General features: G+C 39.1%; 3 protein-coding genes across 4 annotated transcripts in view; 2 read left to right on the forward strand and 1 right to left on the reverse strand.

Moving 5' to 3' along the window:
• Positions 1-2,261: 2,261 nt before the first annotated feature.
• FBXO43 (F-box protein 43) lies at positions 2,262-6,351 on the reverse strand. The gene is made up of 4 exons (XM_044422079.1): positions 4,835-6,351; positions 4,176-4,278; positions 3,222-3,407; positions 2,262-2,552 (listed from the first exon to the last, which is right to left on the reverse strand). The coding sequence occupies exons 1-4, from the start codon at positions 6,337-6,339 to the stop codon at positions 2,292-2,294; spliced, it is 2,055 nt and encodes a 684-aa protein (XP_044278014.1). The 5' UTR covers positions 6,340-6,351; the 3' UTR covers positions 2,262-2,291.
• An 8,338-nt stretch (positions 6,352-14,689) lies between these two features.
• Positions 14,690-18,761, forward strand: POLR2K (RNA polymerase II, I and III subunit K). The gene is made up of 4 exons (XM_044421727.1): positions 14,690-14,763; positions 15,163-15,226; positions 17,358-17,450; positions 18,598-18,761. Exons 2-4 carry the CDS (start codon positions 15,166-15,168, stop codon positions 18,618-18,620), a joined length of 177 nt encoding a protein of 58 aa, XP_044277662.1. The 5' UTR covers positions 14,690-14,763; positions 15,163-15,165; the 3' UTR covers positions 18,621-18,761.
• Positions 18,762-20,023: 1,262 nt separating this feature from the next.
• The window catches only part of SPAG1 (sperm associated antigen 1), a 47,311-nt gene continuing 46,291 nt past the window's right edge, over positions 20,024-21,043 (forward strand). The window contains exon 1 of one of the 2 annotated variants that reach the window (XM_044421706.1): positions 20,024-20,211. Coding sequence is in view for 1 of the 2 variants with exons in the window: in XM_044421705.1 (XP_044277640.1) it covers positions 20,260-20,308 (49 nt within the window). In the remaining variant the exon portion in view is untranslated. The other variant, XM_044421705.1, reaches the window with a different exon arrangement.

Genomic DNA, 21,043 nt, shown 5'->3' on the forward strand with positions numbered 1-21,043 from the left:
CAAGAAATGAAAAGGAAATTCAAAACTAGAGTAGGAATGGCAAATGACAAACAGGGGAACACACTATCTGACCAGGAGAAAATAAAGAGATGATGGGAGAAAATGTGTGGAAGAACTATGCAGAAGGCACGTGAGCATGACAAATCCCTTCACAGGAATCCTATGTGGAACAGCCTGCTATATTAGAATGTGAAGGGAAAGCTGCTCTGAAAGTGTTTGGAAGGAACAAAGTACCTGGAGTAGATAGGATGCCAATAGTACTATGCTAGGCTGCAGAGGCTGCATCATCTAAACCCTAACAAGAAAGTGCCAATAAATAAGGAAAACAACCCAAAAAACTGTGTGTCAGCCAACAGACTGCCTTCAGCTTTGATCTAGTGTCATTAGCGATAGCAATATTCATACTTGTCCTTTCCACTTTTCCAGTAGCTCATTGGGTGCATTCTGAGCTGGAATTCAGAAGCTTCTCTGCCCCCATCACCACTGAAAATATCCATTCTGTTCTGTGCATATTCATTCACAGTAACCAGTAAAAATAGTTTTCCATGTGTAAAAATAGGTTTTCCATGTATTAAAGTTGAAATTCATGACATCTGGTTAACATTGTATAATATGGTGGATGACAGGCAACCCCTGCAAAATCACCCTGTTGGAATAACTCTGCATCAATTCATGAGAAAGACAGAGCAAATTAGCCATGGTTACTTTCTTCCTAAATTAACTTGTGTGGGAGGAGGGTACATCCTCACAATTAGTAGTAAGGAAAAATACATGGAAAATGTATTTATATAATTTTCAACCTGCTATTTATAGCACAATTGGCTAAGTTGTACTATTGTATTAAACCCGACTTAACCTCTTGCATTTATTTCAGCCATTTAATGTTCCATCCATTAAAGAAAGCCTTCATAACTTTGCTTTCAATCATTGCAGAGAATATCCCTATATAGCAGATATTCAAGCACACCAGTATATTGTAGTCTTCATATCTGTGGATAGAATGCTATTGAGAATATAGTCCATTATATTACATACCATCTATCTCATCAGGATAAATTCATTACTCCAAAAGCTTAAGTTTTTGGATTTTCAATAAATGTGTATAGTCCATCAGTATTTTTTTCTTGCTATGAGGTTCATTTGTTATAAACACAGCTTAGGAAAAAAGTCATTTTGTAGGAGAAATTATATTTTGTTTAAACTGCTTTGATGTATATATGCATGTCTTCCAGATTGCCTTGTGTGTATTCCATCAATTGTATTCTGTTAGAAACCAGGGGATTCTGCCCCAGTACCATGATAAGTCAAAGCACTATGGGTTGCTGGGTTGTGGAGAGGCCCATGTGTCCAAATCAGTACTGCCAAAAGAATTAGTATTTGAATTTACATCCTTCTCCTTTTGTACTGTCTTTTAGATTGAAAACCTGGAAGCAATGACTGTCTTATCTTTTAATTTCCATATAGCTTAGAAAATCATACAGAGCATTCCTATGTCCCCTAGATTGTGTCTAGGCCCATAGGATTTTTCATATTCCCAGATCCAAGCATGGAAGAGAGTTTCAGCCTCAGAGCTGGGGATCCAACCTTAGAGTATCCCCACTACACACACACACACACAAACACAGCAAGCACACAAGAGAGAGAGAGAGAGAGAGCGAGTGCGAGCGAGCGTGCTGGTGCAGAAAGAACCAAGCCATTGCTTCTCCAAGGTCATGAGACTGACCTTGGAAGAGGCATAAACAGAGCATTCTGGGGAATGGAGATTCCAACCCCTTCCTTGTCTTAAGTGCTGCAGCTAAATGGTTAAAATTGGCCATCTAGCTGATTTACAGGGCAGGAGGATCATGATGATCTATGGATTCAATAAATAAACTTGACTTACATCATATGTATTCGCATAAAACATGTGTTGTTTAGAAATATTTTATTAAATATATGAACAGGTAGCACGATTATTTAATTCTTTATATTTTGTCAGTGTGATAAGATCTTATTTAAAATTCCAAAACAAGATTTGAAGACATACTGAAAACTATGTTGAAAGTACTTTATTGAAATCTCATTATGTCTGGCAAAGTGACAAAACATCGAGACAAAAAAAGTTTAAAACTTTTCACTTTTTTCAAAAATGTATCAAAAGTTTAGGATATTTATACAGAGAATTAAATTGTCACCTTGATTAATGGTCAAAATTATACTACTTTCCAAATTACATCATTATTAAAAAAGCTACTTATATAAAAAAGAGAATTGAGGGGGAAGGAAAATAAGTTCTATTCACTCCAAGACTTTTAGAGGCGTTTTAAGTTTCTCTTGCTTTTGCTCTTGCTTGTCTTGCTTCCTGGCAGAGCATCTTTTCTGTTTTGCCATTTTGTAGCTGAACTGCTACAGTCTCTTGATCCATGGAAGGCACATAGACATAAAAGGCAGAAGTCAAAAGCACAGTCTTCCCGGCTACAAACTCCACGTTTTGTGAAGGACTGGTATTTTGCAGGATACTGACACCTTGGACATGGTTTTAAAGCTTCATCACTGAAGAGAGTTTGGGCAACCTACACCATAAAGCAGGTAACATTTAGGATTTAGTCACACAGACATTTTGATCAGGCTACTAGTTGTCTCATGCCTACATTATACTTACTTTAGTGAGTTGTAAGAGAATGGGTTTGTTCAAGAGGGCTTGTTCCCCTGGAATCCTGGCCTGTGCTACTCAAGCTGTGGGCTAACACATGCTGCCTAATGACTTATGCCTGGCTCCTTCTGCAGCATAGTCTGTTGTTGGCTTATGGCTCTGGCTTGTCTTGTCACACAGAATGATAATCAAACCAAGGACAGACGTCCATGATTTTTTATCCACTCCCACTTGCAGGAGAAACTAGGCAGTGCTTGGGCAGCATGAAGTAGTAAATTAGCTATCTCCAAAGTAAGCCATTGTTTCAACTGATTTTTTAGAACAGAAATATATTAAATGAGAATAATCAATGTTGTATCATAGCTGATAACATACAAGAGCAAGAAACTGGTAAAGCCTATGGCCTATCAGTTTTCCTGACACTTTCTGCAACAGTCCTCACTTATATTACCTCCTCTTACATAACGTGCATTGCCAAAAGGTCTCTCTCTTACACATGCACACACATGATGTTTGTTTGAAGTGCTCTACAGTGCAATTGTATTCACTGTTGTTGTTGTTGTTTTAACAACTGATTGCAGTTGCCTACCTTTATATATGCTTTCAGCTTGCTATTTGATTGAAGAATTGGACTGCATCCCAGAGGTGTCAAAAATGCATTACAAGATGACTCCATTTGTGATATGGCAGATTTTGCTTGAGCCTGGACAGGTCGTAGTGCAAGTCTTGTCATCATAAATCTAGTGGCAGCATCTTCTGCATCTGGTATGCATCCCTGTAAAAATTACCAAACACTTCCAATTGTTACATTACAAGAATAAATGTAATTCACAGTTTATCATTTTATCCTAGTCATGCCTTTTAACAGAAGATCTAAGTTATAGGTTAGATAAACTATAACACATTATTTACATATACAGAACTTCCTTAAAACATCATACTTCAATAATGCATTGGTTTTCAAACTACCTACTTACTGAGAAGGCTTTCCATGTTCAATCATTGGTTATGAATCCCCCAGCATGATGCATAGAATTCTGAACCATGCTTTATAGTATCTACTAAGTATATAGAGGGCACTGGCCAAACAGGCCCTTTGGCTTTCAAGTTACCCCACATCAGCTATCTGAATGCCCTAGATACACACAGTACACTCTTTTTTGCCAACATACTAAGAAGAAATTAAATGATGGTCATGCTGTATTTCAGAAAAGCTTTCCAAGGTTCACTTTAGTGCAGTCTGAAAATCATTTCAGGAAATAAAGATGTATGCAGGATGGGACAAGTAGAACTATGGAAGGATAAGATTTAATCTAAAGAAATAGACACACAAACAAACAAAACTCTTTAAAAGGATCCTGTTGAAATACCAAGAATTTAAAAGTAAGTGCAGATGGCTGGATTCCCAAGATACTGCCTTTTAATTTCAATCTCATGGCAAATGCATTGGCTGAAGCTTCCTATTATTGATGGTTTCTTTTGGTTTAACCATCATATCTCCCCATCAACACCCCCTTAAAATGCCTATGCAATTGTATGTTACCTTAACTTCTGCTCTCAGCTGTTTTATGTACAGTTTCCTCCTCCGATTTGCATGTTTATCTTGTACAAGAATTTCTTGCCAGTTTTTGCTTACAGTCCACATACTGAAACAAAGAACTGTTATCAGCTGCTATTAAAACTGCACGCATGAATTTGGTAGATGTGTCTACTTTGTTCCCAGAAAGCTCTTTGACTGGTGAAACTGAACTGCACTGGGGGTCTTAATGAAGAAGCAGTAAAGTAGCCCAAGTAGTCATTCTATGTCAAATTCCCAAAACCTAATTAGAGTCTAAAACATGGCATAATAAAAAAGAGCATGCAGATAGAAAAGTAGAAGTAGGTAAGTGGCTTTGCAAAATAATAATAATCTTGTAGCATGGAATATTTCTGTTGGGCAGCATTCCAATGCCTATTGGACATAGCTTTCCACTACTTATTCCCCATTCCATTTTTCCTAAATATTGTTGGTAGTTCTACAAACTGGGAGTTGACTGATCTGAACCTCTGTTTTCTGCATGGAGAGTGCCAATTCAGCTACATAAGCACAACCACTCAGAAGATATTTGGTATTGGTAGATATTATTTCATTTGGTTACAGTTCAATAGCATCACTAGATGAATATCTAATGAAACTTTATGGTCTTCCAAGTTGCTTCTTACCTGCATAGGCTTTCCACAGTTAGGACATCTAAAATCATGGTAAGAACATGTTTTAAGTCACGATCTCTTAATTCAGTTAATATATCTAGTTTTTCAATGCCCATTTTTCTGCCAATGAGGTGAGCAACAATACATTTTAGCACAGACATGTCAGTTCCATCAATATTCTCCAACAGGCCATTTCCCTCTGTTCTTTTACTTCTGCTTTGCATGAGAAGCTCTTGCATTAATTGCAAAGCAGGAGTTCGGGATAGGTTCCCAAGATATGGAGCCATGCATTTACTGTCATCCTCAACAAACACCAATTCACTCTCTTCATTGATAGCATGAGCTGCTATTTTTGGTTTGCATTTTGAATTAGCAGTAGTATCATAGTCTTCCTCCTTTTCTGATTGTGAGCCACGTTCCAAAAGAGTGGATAATCTTCTTGAGCGCTGTAGTTTTCTTACATTTCTTTTAGAATTCAGACTGCTGAATGATTCATTATGTTTTTGATACAGTTCTTGGAAAGACCCCTCATGATCTGAAAAAGACTCTTCTGATTTATCAAAGCCAAGTGAATTATAGCTGCTGCTGCTGTCAGGAGTTAATAGGCTCAAGTTGCTTATTTCTTTAGCTGGAGGTGTATTTATTTCAGCTATGTTAAGGTTAATTCCTTTTATAAGACTATTGATGGGTGTAACAAATGGATCATCATCCGTTTTAAACAAAGTGCAATGGGGAGCTTTGATTAACTCTGGGCAAGTGCTTTGATCATTATAACTAGTAAGGCCACTGTCAATGAAACTGTTAAGTGTGTTTGTAGAAGATGTAGGCTGGATGGGAGATAAACAAGCAGATTCTGACATTAAGCTGCTTTTAGACTTTGAATCATCTATTGTAGAGGTCCTCTGCTGGGAGAACACAAGCCTCAGTTTCTGACAACCAGACATAGATTCTTCACTTTTTAAAGTACTGGTAGCCAAAGGCTTATAGCTCTTTCCTCTTGAAGAATCCAAGGTACATTTTGAAATTCTTTCATCAAAACTAAAACAGTGAAATAAACATGTTTTTTTCCGGCTGTTTCCTGAAGATACTTGTCTGTCAGAGCACCCCAAAGCACCAACAGAAGCTGCTTTAGACATAAGCAATTTTCTACGGAGTGACAAGTCTTTTTTAGCAACTTTGGGTGTTTCAAAATATTTTGTATGTAGATTGCTTTCATTTCTTTCTGATAAAAGAGTAACATTGTTTTTATGTTCAATGGGAGACAAAACTGAAGTACACAAACTACTTGAATGTGAATGTTTAGACTGCTCAAGCCAGCCTCTTTCATCATATTCTTCTCTATGTCCTTTGTCAGTATTATCAAAGCTTGGCTCTTTTAATGATTCATTGTATCCACTGTCATGAAATATAGAAGGAGAGCAGGAATCTTTAAAGCTGCAGTATCTTGCACTGTTGCCAGAACAGGTCAGTCTACCTCTTTTAAAAATATTTGATAAAATCGAGTTGCTTTCTGACATCTTGTACTTGGAACTGGTGATGCTCTGTAAAATGAAAAGAGCATTTTACAACTGTAATTAAAATCATCACTAGATTTAATTTAGAAATCCGGGGTCCCTGCGTAACCAACATGATATTTATAGAAAGTTCTTTAATCAGAGAGAGATCATCCAATCACCACAGTGATCATCATTATGTGCCTGTTATAAAGTACTATGGAAAATATTTCACTATATTCCTAATAAAATGCATCTTGCATCACTTACAATGCAGTTACTATCACAACATTACACATTCATCAATATTATAGTTTAATATGTGGTGGGCAGCTTACGGTCCTCAGCTGTTTTGGTTTATACCCAAAGCAATGTTATCAGTCATTCTGGAAAGCTACTCCTGGGTTCTTTCAATGCCTGTTTATATTTTCAAGAGGCAAATCAGAGGCTGATAAAACATGTCAGAGTAAATGTCCCACAGGAAAATTAGAAGACTTTGAAATTACCACCTATTGAACTGAATGTTGCATTACCATTGAAAAGAAAACCTTTTCTTTGTAAAAGAAAGCTTATATATTTGAATGTAAGCATTAAAATGACAAAGTACTTTCTACAATGTTCAGGGAATAGAAAATCATCATAAATATCAGCATAGAGGAAATTTCGTCTTGTTATCTCAGGACACAATCTTATACAGGCTTAGACTGAAAAATGTACTTCATTCATAGGATTGTAGTTTAAGAATATATATACCTCTATCAAGCAGCATAAATATTTAGCTTCCATCTCATGGAGAAAAGCTATTTTGAACAGTAAACACACAATTCTGCTTCTGAAAAGTTATAGATGTTTACAGCCCAATCATGTTCATGTGTATTAGATACTTGTACAATGGGTCTAACTCCCAAATAAGTGCATAGGACTAAGGCCTTACCCTTTATTTGGTTATCTTGTTTAGTATTCCTGCAGACATACAGATATCAATCTTATCACTAAGCAGATAATTATGGAGAACATAGGCACAAAAGGAGCTTGGTGTGGCATAGTGACTAAGTGTATGGGACTGGGACTCAGAAGATCCAGGTTTTAGTCCCCACTCATCCACGGAGCTCACAGGGTTGTTGTTGTGAGAATATGATTGAGCAGAGAGGGAGAATTATATAAGCCACCCTGAGTTCTTTGAAAGGAAATAGTAACCCAACAAAACATACATGAGAGATGCTTGACATAAGGTTTCCAGCAATGCTCCTAGGTCATATAAAGGTTGTGTTTAGTTGCAAATTAATATGTGTTTAGTTGCTAACCATTAGTAAGCATATTGTTTAGGTAATTTGAATTTCAGAACAGGAAATTTGATTTAAATTATTAGTTGAAATTGTCTTGATAGCTTAGAGTAATCCACTGTGCTCTTTCAAAGGCCTGTTTACCTTACTTTTGAAACTGCATTAGATTTTAAAACTAGTTCGACGTGCAGCAAATGGTGCTTTTAAAAAATGGCCAGCATTTGCCATTGCTCTTCAAGAACTGCTTACTTATCCTGATGGATTCACAAGGAGACTGCAGTTAAAATTAGTACTCCACGGGTATCTAGCATCACCTAGGATGCTGAGGTCCTGAAACATTTAACAGCAATCATCAGCTGTAGAATTTTCTAACAGCAAATGGAACTGAACTGAAATATTTGATTAGATGGTGAATAAATAAAGGATACATGTAGTAGCACAATCATTCACATATATATTCAAAAGTCCCACTGATTTCAAAGGGCTAACTCTCAGGCAAGTGTGTTTAGAATTGCTACCCAGTATGTTGAAATGCTGTATTCAGACTAATTAAAAGCTTTACTTGGACATTATTCACCAGAATAGTTCTAAATGTTTTTAAAATATGACAACTCTGATGATTATCTTATACTCTCTTCTCTGGAAATAAGTTCCAGTGAACACAATAGATAGTGTAAAAAATAACGGGACTGAAAACTGTTAATACTGATTTTACCTGAAAAATATATGCAGTTCTTAATTAAAAAGCTAATAACAAAATGGATTTTAGATTTGCATAGCATTATACCTACTCCAATTGCCCATTTTTACTTCTATTGTGTTTCTTCATTATGTTAACAATGATTTTTTTGAAACCATGAATTTCTAAAAGTAGATAATAGTAATGAAAACAATTCTACCTCATCACTGACAGCACATGGAGCAAACCCCTCAAAATTCTGTCTGAAATACAAGTAAAATACTGCAATAAGTTGATTTGTGTGTACCAGAATTTGTATGACTGCAGCTTCTAAGGAATTTCAAAATTTAGAACTGAAAATAGGGGACTATAACAAAGAAAATAATATGCCTGTACAGTGGACAAGACTGGCAGCCAAAAAGAGGCGGGAATTATACTTCCTTTTAAATGTATTTTAAATATTCCCATTTAAAATAATGCATGTGAAGTTTTGGTCCCCCTGTCTTTGTGTAGCATAGTGGCTTGAGTACTGGAACAGGGACCTGGGAGATCCAGGTTCTAGTCCCCATTCATTCATGAAGCTCAGTCATTCATGAAAGCCAGTCACTCAGTCTCAGTTTAACGACTACTTCGCAGGGTTGTTTTTATGAAGATAAAATAAAGCTATGTAAGCTGCCTTCAGTTCTTCACAAGAATTAAAAATGTAGGAGATAAATGCAGTGTAACAACAACAATCCTACATGCACTTTATTTATTTATTTAAAGTTTTTCTATGTCCTCCTATTACTAAAAGTCTCTGGATGGCTTACAAAGAAAGGAGTAAACCCTATTGCTCACAATAGTACTCACTATGTGGTTGTGCAGCTAAATTAGCATGCATTTTCATTAATTTAGTGAAAGACTCTACTGCATGAATGTTTATACCATATCAAATTTGTGTGTCTTTAAGTTGCTACAAGACTTTGATCACTTTTACTGCCAATACATTAAAATAGCTATCCAAAGAACAACTGTAATTGTTAATGTCTTCCTTGCAAAGAATGGCAGTTAGGTTTTCAACTTAAAGATGATTGAAAGAGCATAGATAAAGTACCTAGAGAAGTTATTCACACTCTCAAGGCAGAACTCAATATCGTCTCATGAAGCTGATTGTTCTGAACTTACTACAAAGCAAATAAATGTGCATCAAACAATCTGTAAGTTAACTTAGAGAATTAAATGCCACAGTTATTTCTACAGCCAATTGCAGATACAGCTTTATGGTTGTAAGATCACTGCTTGGAAACGATCTATAGTTTTAAACCTGTCACTGAATTAGAAGACTAATTGTGGCATGGCTTTCCCCTACTAGCCCTTCCCTGTCTTTCTCCATCTCCTTTCTCTTTGTAGTAGTGAAGACTCCTAATCAGCTGCACAGGAGTAGGCAAGACAAGTAGTTCTATGTCTCCTCCCATTCACTGGTGAGTATTAACAGGTGAAGGCTCTCTGGTTTGGACCTGGTAACCCTTGATGGCTTTTTAAAAATAGATAGAAGCTGTATTCAGAAAAGCTAAACAAATCACAGTGTTCAAAGGCAACCTGGTGATTATCAACCATCAGGAACAAACAGGAAATCATTATCACCTATTAGTAAGACATAACTTTGCCAATTTTCACCTTTGTTACATGCTTGGATGAGAGTGTTCTAAGTAACAAATAGTATATCTGTGCTATTTGAAGAAGTGAAAGGCTGTGATGGAACTAGTATTTAATGGATATTATTTATTTCATTTTTTAATCACCCAATAGCTGAGGCTTTCCTTAAAATACTGTATTTAGAAAGCCTGCAAATTAATGCAAGATAACAAGAAACATATGATTTTTACCTAAAAATAAACCTGCCAATGCAGCGTTTGATCTTTTCCCTATAATGGACTTTTAAAGTGCTTTGTATAAAGCTGAAGAGCTGTCTTCAATTATATTTTTTCAATTTAAACAAGAGTATTATAAAAGTAGAATTCCCAAATATAAATAGCTAATTATCTTCACCCCCAAACCTTCATTGCAGATTCAGTACTAGCGATGAACTCTTATACATGTCTGCTAAAAAGTCCCATTCCTTGCACTGGCATTTACTCCTTATAGGATTGTATCCAGAACTACTCAGACACGTACAAGTAATGTTAAGTGAGCTGCTGCAGTACTGATTTGGAGGATGCTGGCTTCCTGAAATCTCCACTATCAGAACAGGCAACGACCCTACTTACCTAGTTACTTTGGAGGACAGACGTTTCTTCACATTGTTTTCTTTATAGTTAAAGTTGGAATGGAGGAGGAAAGTTGGAGATAACAATCCCCCAACTCTAACTTATAACTACTTATTCCAAAAAATTAATGCAGAGGCAAAGTACGGTCAAATAAACAATTTAGCGTCCGAACTCATTAAGTACACTCTATCCATTCTCTCATTGACTAGTAACCTGTCTAAAACAGCCGTGACAGAAGCAGTTCTCAGACAGCTGTCTTCACTCTGAGCAAGGGGCAAGAAGCTCTGTCATATTCCGCAAGTCCTCCCGCAAGTTAACGAGGACGGTGAGAGCGTCTTGCCCCAGATTCAGAGCAAAGGAGTGGGGTAGACCGGAAAGGTGATTAAAGGGGGCTTTAAAAAGGGAGCAAGGTTGCATTCGTCACCAGAACTGTGGGAAAGAGCGGAGTAGGAGCAGCGCTTTCTGCCTATGGAAGGAGCAGCAGCAAAGCACCTTTCGGCTCGCTTGCCTCACCCCCAAAGCGTTGCCCAACCGAGGAGGAGCCGCCGCGAGCTCCTGCACCGGCCGTCCGCGTGGTTTCCCTCGCTCAGTTTTGAACTACCCGCCTTTCCCAACTGCTGCCGCTTCTTCTTTAGTGCTGCGTGCTCAGCGAGGAGTCCTGGCCAACGCAAAGCGCAAGAACAAAGCCTAAGGGAATGAGATATGGAGGAGGACGTGGCTGTAGTTGTGCTTCGCAAAAGAAGGAAGCATATTTCTTTGCCGGACTAGGCAAGGAGCTGATTATTGAGGAGTCCTCTTCTTGAAGGGGTTTCACCCAAAATGCATGATGTTGGTGTTATAATGCGGGACGAATTAAAACTTCTTTTGTCAGTTTTTTCATTCTCCTTCCTGTCCCAAGCGGCCGGTTTTACTACGCGTTTTTTTCTGCGCCCTTCCAAAACAGAGACGGGGTCTTTCCTCAGTTTTCTTTTTGTTCTGTACAATAACAGAGTCTATGTCCTGTTAATAAGGCGACGAATTAAGGTGCTGACCCCAATGCTACAGTCATCTTCACTATAGTGGATTAGAATTCCCACTTATCTACACTGAGGGACAAGAAAAAGTCAGCCTTTGACCACTGCAAAGAGAAGTGGTGTTAAGATTGAAACAGGAAGTACGTGGCTCAAACCCTCTCACAGCTTTGAATTTAGGCTTTTTCAGGCAATCCTTGGGCCCCTTCTTTATGTGGGTAATCTTGAACAGGCTTACAAACCTTGTAAACTAAGATGTGTGAAGTGCTTTGGATATTCTAAAGTACTATACAAATGCACAGTATGAGTAGTGTTACTGTGATAGGTTGCTTAAGGTATATCTTATGCATGTTAAAACAGAAAAATGTCCTACAAGTCCCAGCAGTCCCCAGCAAGCTTGACTGGCAGGGTAGGATTACACTGTTAAAGACATCCCAAGTCTGTGTATGCCTGCTCTGAAATTAGCCTCACTATGTTCAACTGAGTTAATTCTCCGGTAATTGTGTACAGCATCACAGTCTTAATAGCAACTAATCTATTATTTATTCAAGCAATCCCATTGTCCTATTGCTAGGGAAGTTGAAGGCAAAAGAACAGGAAAACTATATAAATGACCTATAAAGCCCTAAACGGCTTGGGTACTGGTTACCCGAAGGAGCGCTTACATCCATATATGCCCGGCCGCCCCTTGAGATCTGCAGGAGAGGCCCTTCTCCGGGAACCCTCTGTGAAGGATATTAGGAGGGTAAGTACTCGGAGGAGGGCTTTCTCTGCAGTGGCGCCCAATCTATGGAATGCACTCCCCAGAGAGGTCTGCCTGGTGCCGTCGTTGTTTTTCGGCGCCAGGTGAAGACCTTTTTATTTAAACATCATTTTAATTGTTAACAATATTTGCTTATTTATCCGGCCAGGGCGACTTCTTTTATATTGTTATTTATTTTATATTGTTAATTTTATATTATTTTTGTATTTTATTGTATTTTATTGTGTTGTAAGCCGCCCCAAGGCTTCGGCAAGGGGCAGCATAGAAATGTTTTAATAAATAAGAAATAAATACAGAATGACTCAGTTCCAAAAAGGAAGACACAGCCTTACAAGAGCTAAACAGGGCAGTCAAGGACAGGATATTTCAGAACACTTTCATTCGACCCAGAGCTTTCTTTGGAAGCTCAGGTGACAGCGGTGGCGAGGAGCGCCTTCCTTCAGCTTCGGCTGATTAATCAGCTGCGCCCCTACCTGGAGTACGACTGCCTGGCGACAGTGACACACGCGCTGGTGACTTCCCGCCTAGACTTCTGTAATGCGCTTTACGTGGGGCTTCCCCTGAAGACGGTCCAAACACTTCAATTGGTGCAAAATAGAGCTGCCAGGTTGCTGACGGGGACGGGGCGTTATGCTCACATGACTCCAGTCCTCCGTCAGCTTCACTGGCTTCCCATTGAAGCCCGGGCCCAATTCAAGGTGTTGATTATGACCTATAAAGCCCTAAACGGCTTGGGTCCTGGCTACCTGAATGAGCGCTTACGTCCATATATGCCCGACCGCCCTTTGAGATCTACGGGAGAGTCCCTTCTCCGGGAACCCTCCATGAAAGAAATTAGGAGAGTAAGTACTCGGAGGAGGGCTTTCTCTGCGGTGGCGCCCAACCTATGGAATTCACTCCCCAAAGAGGTCCGCCTGGCACCGTCGTTACTGGTTTTTCGGCGCCAGGTAAAGACCTTTTTATTTAAACATATTTTAATTGTTAAAATATATGATCTGGCCAGGGCAACTTTCTTCTTCCTTCTCTTTTCTCCTCCTATATTATTTATTTACTTATTTTATACTGATAATTTTATATTACTATGTTCGTAACTCAGTGTATTTTTTGTATTTTTGTATTTAATGGTAATTTATTATGTTCTATTGTATTTCAATGTATTTTATTGTGTTGTAAGCCGCCCCGAGGCTTCGGCAAGGGGCGGCATAGAAATGTTATAATAATAATATTCACAGGTACTAGAGACAATGGCTATGTACTACTTTGAGTATCAGAGGCAATAGGCCTCTCAGTATAAGTTAGATCCTGGAGCCTCATTCTACTGTATTCATGCATGTGGCCTTCATATAGCCTTCTAAGGGGCTACTGTGGAAATGGCAATTTTGGTCTACATAGGCCTTTTTTGGTCTTATTCAGATGACTGTTGTCTGAGGCAGGCTCCCTTGAATTTAATTAGGCTTATAGATAAGCAAGTATGTATAGGATTATAGCCTGTTTTTGAAAACTTTGCTGTAAATTTTAACTGCTTATTTCCTTTGTTTTGATACTTTAATTGATGTAGTTTAGCATTTTTGTTGATGTAGTTTGTGTAGTTTTTAATGAATTACAGATTATTGGTTTTCAACTTGGTGACATTTGTGAGAACAAAAGTTAAAAATGAAATAAATGACTTTCAGTGCCTTCTGTTCTGAAACTTGAAGACAGTCAGTAAACGTTTTGGCTCGCACAATACTGTCTTGCTTTGGAACCATATTATATAGGTTTGATGGCATAGTGTACTGATTTTCAAAATTCTTAACTTATTGAGAACAAAGGCTTTGCACACCAAAAACACGCTACTTTATGCTGCAATAGATTAAATATAGCTAACCCTCTGGAAATAATTTTGAGTGAGATATCTGTTACAACAAAATGTAAACATGGGGAAAATGCTAAAACCATGGAATAGTCTGATAGATGTCAGATATCCTGAATGGCAGTCTTCAAAAGGGAGTTAAGATGTATCTCTTCTGTGATGCCTTCCCAGATTAATTCTATTTGCTTGCTTGCTTTTAGTCAAACCTTTATGTTGTTTTTATCTCTTCTAAACCAGCAGAGCCTAAGGAAAAATAAAATGTTTGTGAAATAATATCGGAAAATGGTGAAGTAAATATTTGAACAAACATTTGCTGAACAAAATACTAGTGGCTTCTACATTATTTTATGATTTCTTTGTTCACTGAAAGTAAATGTTCTTATTTTCTCCAAGCTAATAATTATTCAGTAGTTAGAATGTTTAGGAAAGAGCAGTGCTTAATTACAACCTCTCCGTTTAATGTAGCGACAGGAAGCAAATACGTTTACCCTCCTATGCAGTGAGCCTTTTCTCACATTGCGGAAGTAGTGAGGTGGAGCTTGAATGGAGCGCTGGTAGGCTTTTGATTACGTCACTCGTCCGCGCCGTAGGATTGTGCATGGGAGACACGAGCTGGTAAGTTCTTGGACTTACTTTATACCTTCTTCCTAATTAACTTGTTTTCGGACAGGGATTTGCATGCATCACGTTTCCTCAAAATCTGCAGCACGTTTTATATTTTTCTCTCTCCTTCCGGTGTGAAACTTTATAGATGAACCCCGGAGGATTGAGTGAGGGGATGGGAACTGCTGTGTTGCATCTTCCTTAAAGCGTCAGCTCCTTCCTTTCGGAATTCTTTTGAGCTTGCATTGGAAAGTCAATTTATGTTAACTTTCCACCGAATCACGTGCTGCGGCAGAGTAAACGTTCCTCTTTCTGTGATGGTTTCTTCATATACTAAAATACTCTTAATAAATCAGTGAAGGGATCATCTATGTTTAAGATGTAAACGTTCCAGCTTTCTTTTACTGGCAGAATATGGACACTCAGAATGATGCACCCCCACCAAAGCAGCAACCTATGATATACATCTGTGGAAGTAAGTGCAACGCGTGTCCCTTAATAGGGGTGAATTATGTAAGTCTTGTTGAGTTTATCATTGTAGAGTGATTATAAAGTAGGAATTCTATTCACATTCACAATGCATCTTGGAATTTAAAAAAACCCTTAGAATTATCTGAGTTTAAGACTGAAGAAGACAGATGATGACGATAACAAGTGCCTGTTCCTGCTTCAGCTGGGTTCTCCTCTCCCCACAACAAGGCCAAATCCCATCAACTTCCATGTAGGAAAGAGCAGGGGAGAAAAGAAAAAGGGAGCACTAGGTATCTCCTGCGTTTCCATTTCTAGTACTTTCTGCACCCTCATGAATATAGTGCCACTTGCCATGTGGGAAAGAACATCAAAGACTACCCTGAGTGTAGGTAACCTTTTGGGACTCATTTGGTAATTTGAGAAACTGTCCCAGACACCATCACAAAATGGCTGCCTTGGAGGGCATGCCTAGTCACAATGGAGAAGTAACCTGCCTAAAAGGCTGGGTACAAAGCAGAGGTATGCCTGAACCCCAAGACACTAAGTGCCTCTTTTGAACCCACACTTTTCAGCATTGACAGAAATCTATTTCATAAATGCTAAAAGTCTGTTTCTTTCCTCCTCCCCCACTTCTTCCTCTTTTTCTCTCTCACCCTAGCTTATCACCCTTAGAATTTCTCTCTCACACACATATGCACCCATATTTCCATCCATTCCCATTGACATACAAGTAAACACCCCATGTTGTGTATACACTTATGCATATACACCTCTTCCCTTTTTCTGACTTCAGGCATACACAGAACTACAGTTACCCTTTTCTGAGATTGCTGCAAAATCACCCTAAATCCTTTGTCTCCCTTTCTCATATACTTGCTCCACCATTCATTTAGACATAAGTATACAACCTTGTCCACTCCCACAGCTTGTTTCCACTTGGCTCCTCAGGCCCAGCAATGATCCACCACTCATCCTATCCTCCCTCTTGGTTTTTCTGAATCTCCCAGATGGTTTACTACTGGTCTCTCTATTCCCTACTTTGCCCCCACAACAGTTTAGTAGACAGAAGTGGCAATAGTTCCCTTTTCCTATTTTTCTCCTTTTACTCGGTGCATGCTATCTCCATTTCCTAAAAATGTAGTTGAGTTCCACATGTGATCTGGGATTATACATGGGAAATGGAACTGGCAGTAAATGACTTTTACTTTGTTTGAAAACTGTCTCAGCTGCCAGTAAGATTTTCCCATTATTCTAACTGTTGAGCAGCAGTAAAGATTGCTGCTCATGAACACCACTTTGCTTACTCCCTCTCACATTTGCACTGCTAGCATGTGCTCCAGTGGAGCCAATTTTGTGTTGTATTTTGTTTTGAGTTTGTGGTTGTTAGTGTAACCATTTCATTTTATAAATGTAAGCTGTTTATAGTATCAGTAATACAGTAAAAGAGTGTGGGATGAAAATATTAAACAAGTACATGGTGAGCTTGGATTCCATTCCAAGAGCAATGAAACTGGATTGTTAAAATATAAGGAAAAGATTTGGGCACAATTTAACTGGGAGGATTCCAGGCATCCTAGAGAGGACAGGAGGAGTGCAGAGGTAAATGTTGCCTCCATACTTTTGATACCTTGCAAAGCATTTAAACTGCTGATTTCAGTCTAAATATGGTGATTTTAGCTGTCTAAATATGGTGCTTTGACAAAGGAAGCTAAGGTGCTGCCAGGATATAGGCATCTTGTTGATGCCTGTCTCCTTGCCACCCCCTGGAATGCCCCCAGAAGTTATTCTTTGAGGTTGTTCTTGCAGCTGATGCACTTTCTTCTAAACTGTGATGGGGAAGGTGGATATGAACACAAATCCTCAACTATAAGGTTAACGCTAATTTTCAACCTCATGGCAGGGAATCTCAAAACTCTATGACTAGATGCTCTCTAGTGCCTGTAAAATTGTACTATTGTTTTAGTAAATTGTACTATTGCTTGACTAGAGGAATTAGACAATCAGCCAAACTCAGTTCACTCCATTAAAAACATATATTATGTTTAATGTTACAGTCATAGTCTTATATGACTGTTCTTTATTTTGCCATGACTTTATTCTGTCTTCTCATTTTCCTTTATATTTCTTCCTTCCAGAATGTCACACAGAGAATGAAATAAAAGCAAGGGATCCTATCAGATGCAGAGAGTGTGGTTACAGAATCATGTACAAAAAGAGAACTAAAAGATGTATCCTTCTACATGGGCCTCTTTTTTGTTTGAATTTTACATGTTGGTTCTAGCCTCCTGTGCTTTAATATTCTACTAGGCTGTATTCCTATGCATACTTACCTGGGAGTAAGTTCCATTAAACTTAGTGAGATTTATTTCTTAACAGGCATGTACAAGATTACAGTGTTAGTGTGCTTGTAGTGCCATTAGGTGATTTTATTCTGGTGCAACTGTTTACAGTTTCATCCATGCTTATATGCTAGTTCATGCCTATAATTTACTAAACAAAGCTTCCAGCAGAGAAAAACGTTCAGATGCTCCCCTTTTACTGCCACAAATACAAAAACTGAACAGTTTATTCATATTGTAAGTTGAACGTATTAATTGGTGTTTAGGATCGACTACAAAATTTGTTCATATGAGGCAAATTAATTATAGTGTTATAAAATGGTTGTGTTCTATGCATTACACTGGTGTGTATATACTGGATTTGATATAGAGAAATGTTCAGCATGTGTAACTCTTGCAATTGGTGAGACATAGTTTGATCCCAGATTTGCACTGCTTTGCTCACTTGCTTGGGAATTAGCCCCCACTACATTCAGTGGGATTTCTGAGGAGATAAGGCTTAAAATTGCACTAAAATACATTCATGGATAAGTAAATACCATTCCATCCAGTAGCATTAAAATGCAAGATGAGCTTCTAACTACAGAGGGAGACGTGAAAGTTGCAAATCAAAGTAGAGACTGTTTATAAGATGATGTGCATTCATGCATATTTTGCTTCCTGTGCATTTCTGCAAAATATATAGGCCAGAGTCATTCTTCTGCAGATGCAACAGCAGGATTCCTATTAGAGAAGATCAATATAGGGCTCAACTCTTTGTCCTTCCCTCCCACTCCTTAACTGGGAGCTGGGTCTCCTTTGGAGCAGGGCAATAGATAAGTCTTCCATTGGCTTTATACTATGGGGCAAGCTGGGAAGAAAAGAGGGCTTAATTAGCCCTGTGCTAGTCTGGTTTTATATGCAGTGCTATACCTGCTGACTCTGTGGTTTGTTGTTAAAATATGTCGAATATATACATAATTATAACATAATTAACTATATTAATTATGCATTTTTCCTCATTTTTTTGAACTGTTTTCTTTAACTCTTATTATAGTGGTTGTATTTGATGCCCGGTGAAGGAACCAGAATATGCATCTAGTTTACTTCAGTTTATTGTAAATTCTTCATATGTTGTCTTTCGTTATGGGAAAATACGTTTTTTTTCCCATTCTAATAGTGTAATTTATTCAGTCATTGCAATAAAGTTGTACTCCAGTACTTTGCTGACATTTTTCCAGTAAAATTTTGAGCAGATGTTTTAAAAAATTTCTAATGTATTTGTGCAGTGTGTTTAATTAAGAAGGCTACTTCTAGTAAAGCTAAATTTGTTACATGTTTCCTAATTCTCTGGTGGTTTGGGGTGGAGGGAGAGTTTACTGGAGAGCCGGCACGGATACTGTATCAGATTTTGACTAGGGAAATGAAGTCCTTATTCAGCCTTGAAGCTCACTGAAGGACACTGGATATGCAGTTTTGATGTGTGTGGGAAGGTATAGAAGTTGCTTTGAGCTTTGGAGATGAAAGGCAAGCTAGAAATGTAAATATATTTTCTCCTCTGCTTAAAAATTGGAACTTTCACAACCAAAATATAAAACCTGTTCACAATATGTAAATCACTGACAAGGTTAAACAGCATTGCAGGTGCTATAACTAATATTTCTAGAAGAGAAATTCCCAGTCCTAAAAATAACATAACTTTCCCCAAAAATAACATAATGGCCCAATTCTTCCCATGGTTTGCTTCCTTATTTTGCATCTCCTTTATTGGATATAGCTCAAAAGTGTGGAGTGTTTTTATAAAATTTTCGCATTGCCCTTCTGTGTCCTGTGGCGCTTAGGGAACTCAAGAACTTGCCCCAGCGTGCCTTGCCTGCCGCTGTCCCAAGCATGCAAGAGCTGAGAAGCTCCAGGGTAGCCTTCCCCTTTTTAGTGCTGTCCAGACGTGCCGGAGTGGCACTCTGTCCTGCTCACTCTCCTCTGCCAGTTTACACTGCCCTACATCCATGAGCTCTTCAGCTTTCAGCAAGCAGATAGATGGGAAGTCGTGATCGCCTTCTCTTTCCCTCCTATTTTCATATAGTTTTCATTTGTTTGCCTTTGAGTTTACTAGCGAGTACTAGGGTCAGGCTTTTTATTCCGAATGTGCTGATGATGCTCTTGGCTTTAGCTGCTTTCAGTTTATTTGCAGTTTTCTTTGCTAATCGGTTCTCTTCCTTCTCAAGCTAGAGGCGGGATTAAAAAAAAAAAACACAAGTTAAATAAAACCGACTTCTGCAAGGTAATACGCTTTATAACATTTTAAAGTATGGATGGGGAGGGGGAGCTCCGGCTCTGTCCGCATCCTGCAGCTCCAGATGCCGCTTCCTTCCGCGGCGGCGGCGGCGGCGGCGGCGGCGAGGCCGTGTCGTCCTGGCGACCGCGGCGCTCGTTCTCAACGGCCTCGGAGGCGTGGGGAGGGAGGGACTGCCCTCCGCGCATGCGCTCGGGGTCCGAAAGGGGCTCCTAGCAGCCGCTGCCAGCGCTCCGTAAAGATCTTGCTGTTTATGCGCGTCTTCGCCGGTGGCCGCTTAAACGCGCTTCGGGCGGTGAGGGGGCCAAGCGCGTGATGCTTCGTCTCCTGTAAAAAGGGGCAGAGCGGTGGCGATACCTCCACCTAGGAAGAAAGCAGGTGTGTGCCCCCCCCCCCCCACTCGTCTGTTGCAGGGATGCTGTGGCCATGGGGGAGAGGGCTGGGGATGAGAAGAACCAGGAATGGAGGCTTTGTGGTGAGCGTCTGGAGTAAAGAGTAAATTCCCTGAGCAAGGAATGCATTTGGGGACTTGTGCGCTCCACCCCCGCGCCCGCTTCCAAGCTTAGTTTCGTATATTGCCACCTAAAGTCGTCGGGGGCATGTTTAGCCTGGAAAAAAGTAGACCTGCAACTTCTGTGCTGGTTGGAAAATGCTGATAGTTGTTGGGCGCTCCCCCCACGCCCCGCCACCCAAACGTAGGATCGCGCCCTCATAGTACTGTTATGGCGCTTGGCAGCACTGTCTCAAGGTAGAGCCCTTGATTTTGATCTCCAGAACAAAACGGTATCCCACTGAAGTTTGAAAAAGGGACCCTACTCGTTACATTCTCTGGCAGTCTTCTATTTATATAATGAGTTGATTTTCCCATTTCTGCGTATTCAGCTAGCTTATTTTCCAGTCTTTAGTAGTTGGACAAACTTCTGCTTTCTATTTTGTTGCCATTGTAACTCTTGCCACTATTATCATATATTTAACTCTAGCATAGTCTTTGGAAGAATCTCTGGTATAATACCTAGTTACATATTCTTAGCATTCGTGGGGAAATTAATTTTGAGAATTTTCTGCATTTCCACATGCGATAAAAATTTTAAAAATTGGAAACATACATGTCCACCACCCATGGTAAAAAGTCCCATCTATTTCCTTACATTTCCAACATTTTTCACAATAATTCTTATCCATTTTCTGTGTATCTTTTGGAACGATATAC

The sequence above is a fragment of the Varanus komodoensis genome, unplaced genomic scaffold (assembly GCF_004798865.1).
Source record: "Varanus komodoensis strain SLA01 unplaced genomic scaffold, ASM479886v1 scaffold12, whole genome shotgun sequence".
NCBI classification, from domain to species: Eukaryota; Metazoa; Chordata; class Lepidosauria; order Squamata; family Varanidae; genus Varanus; species Varanus komodoensis.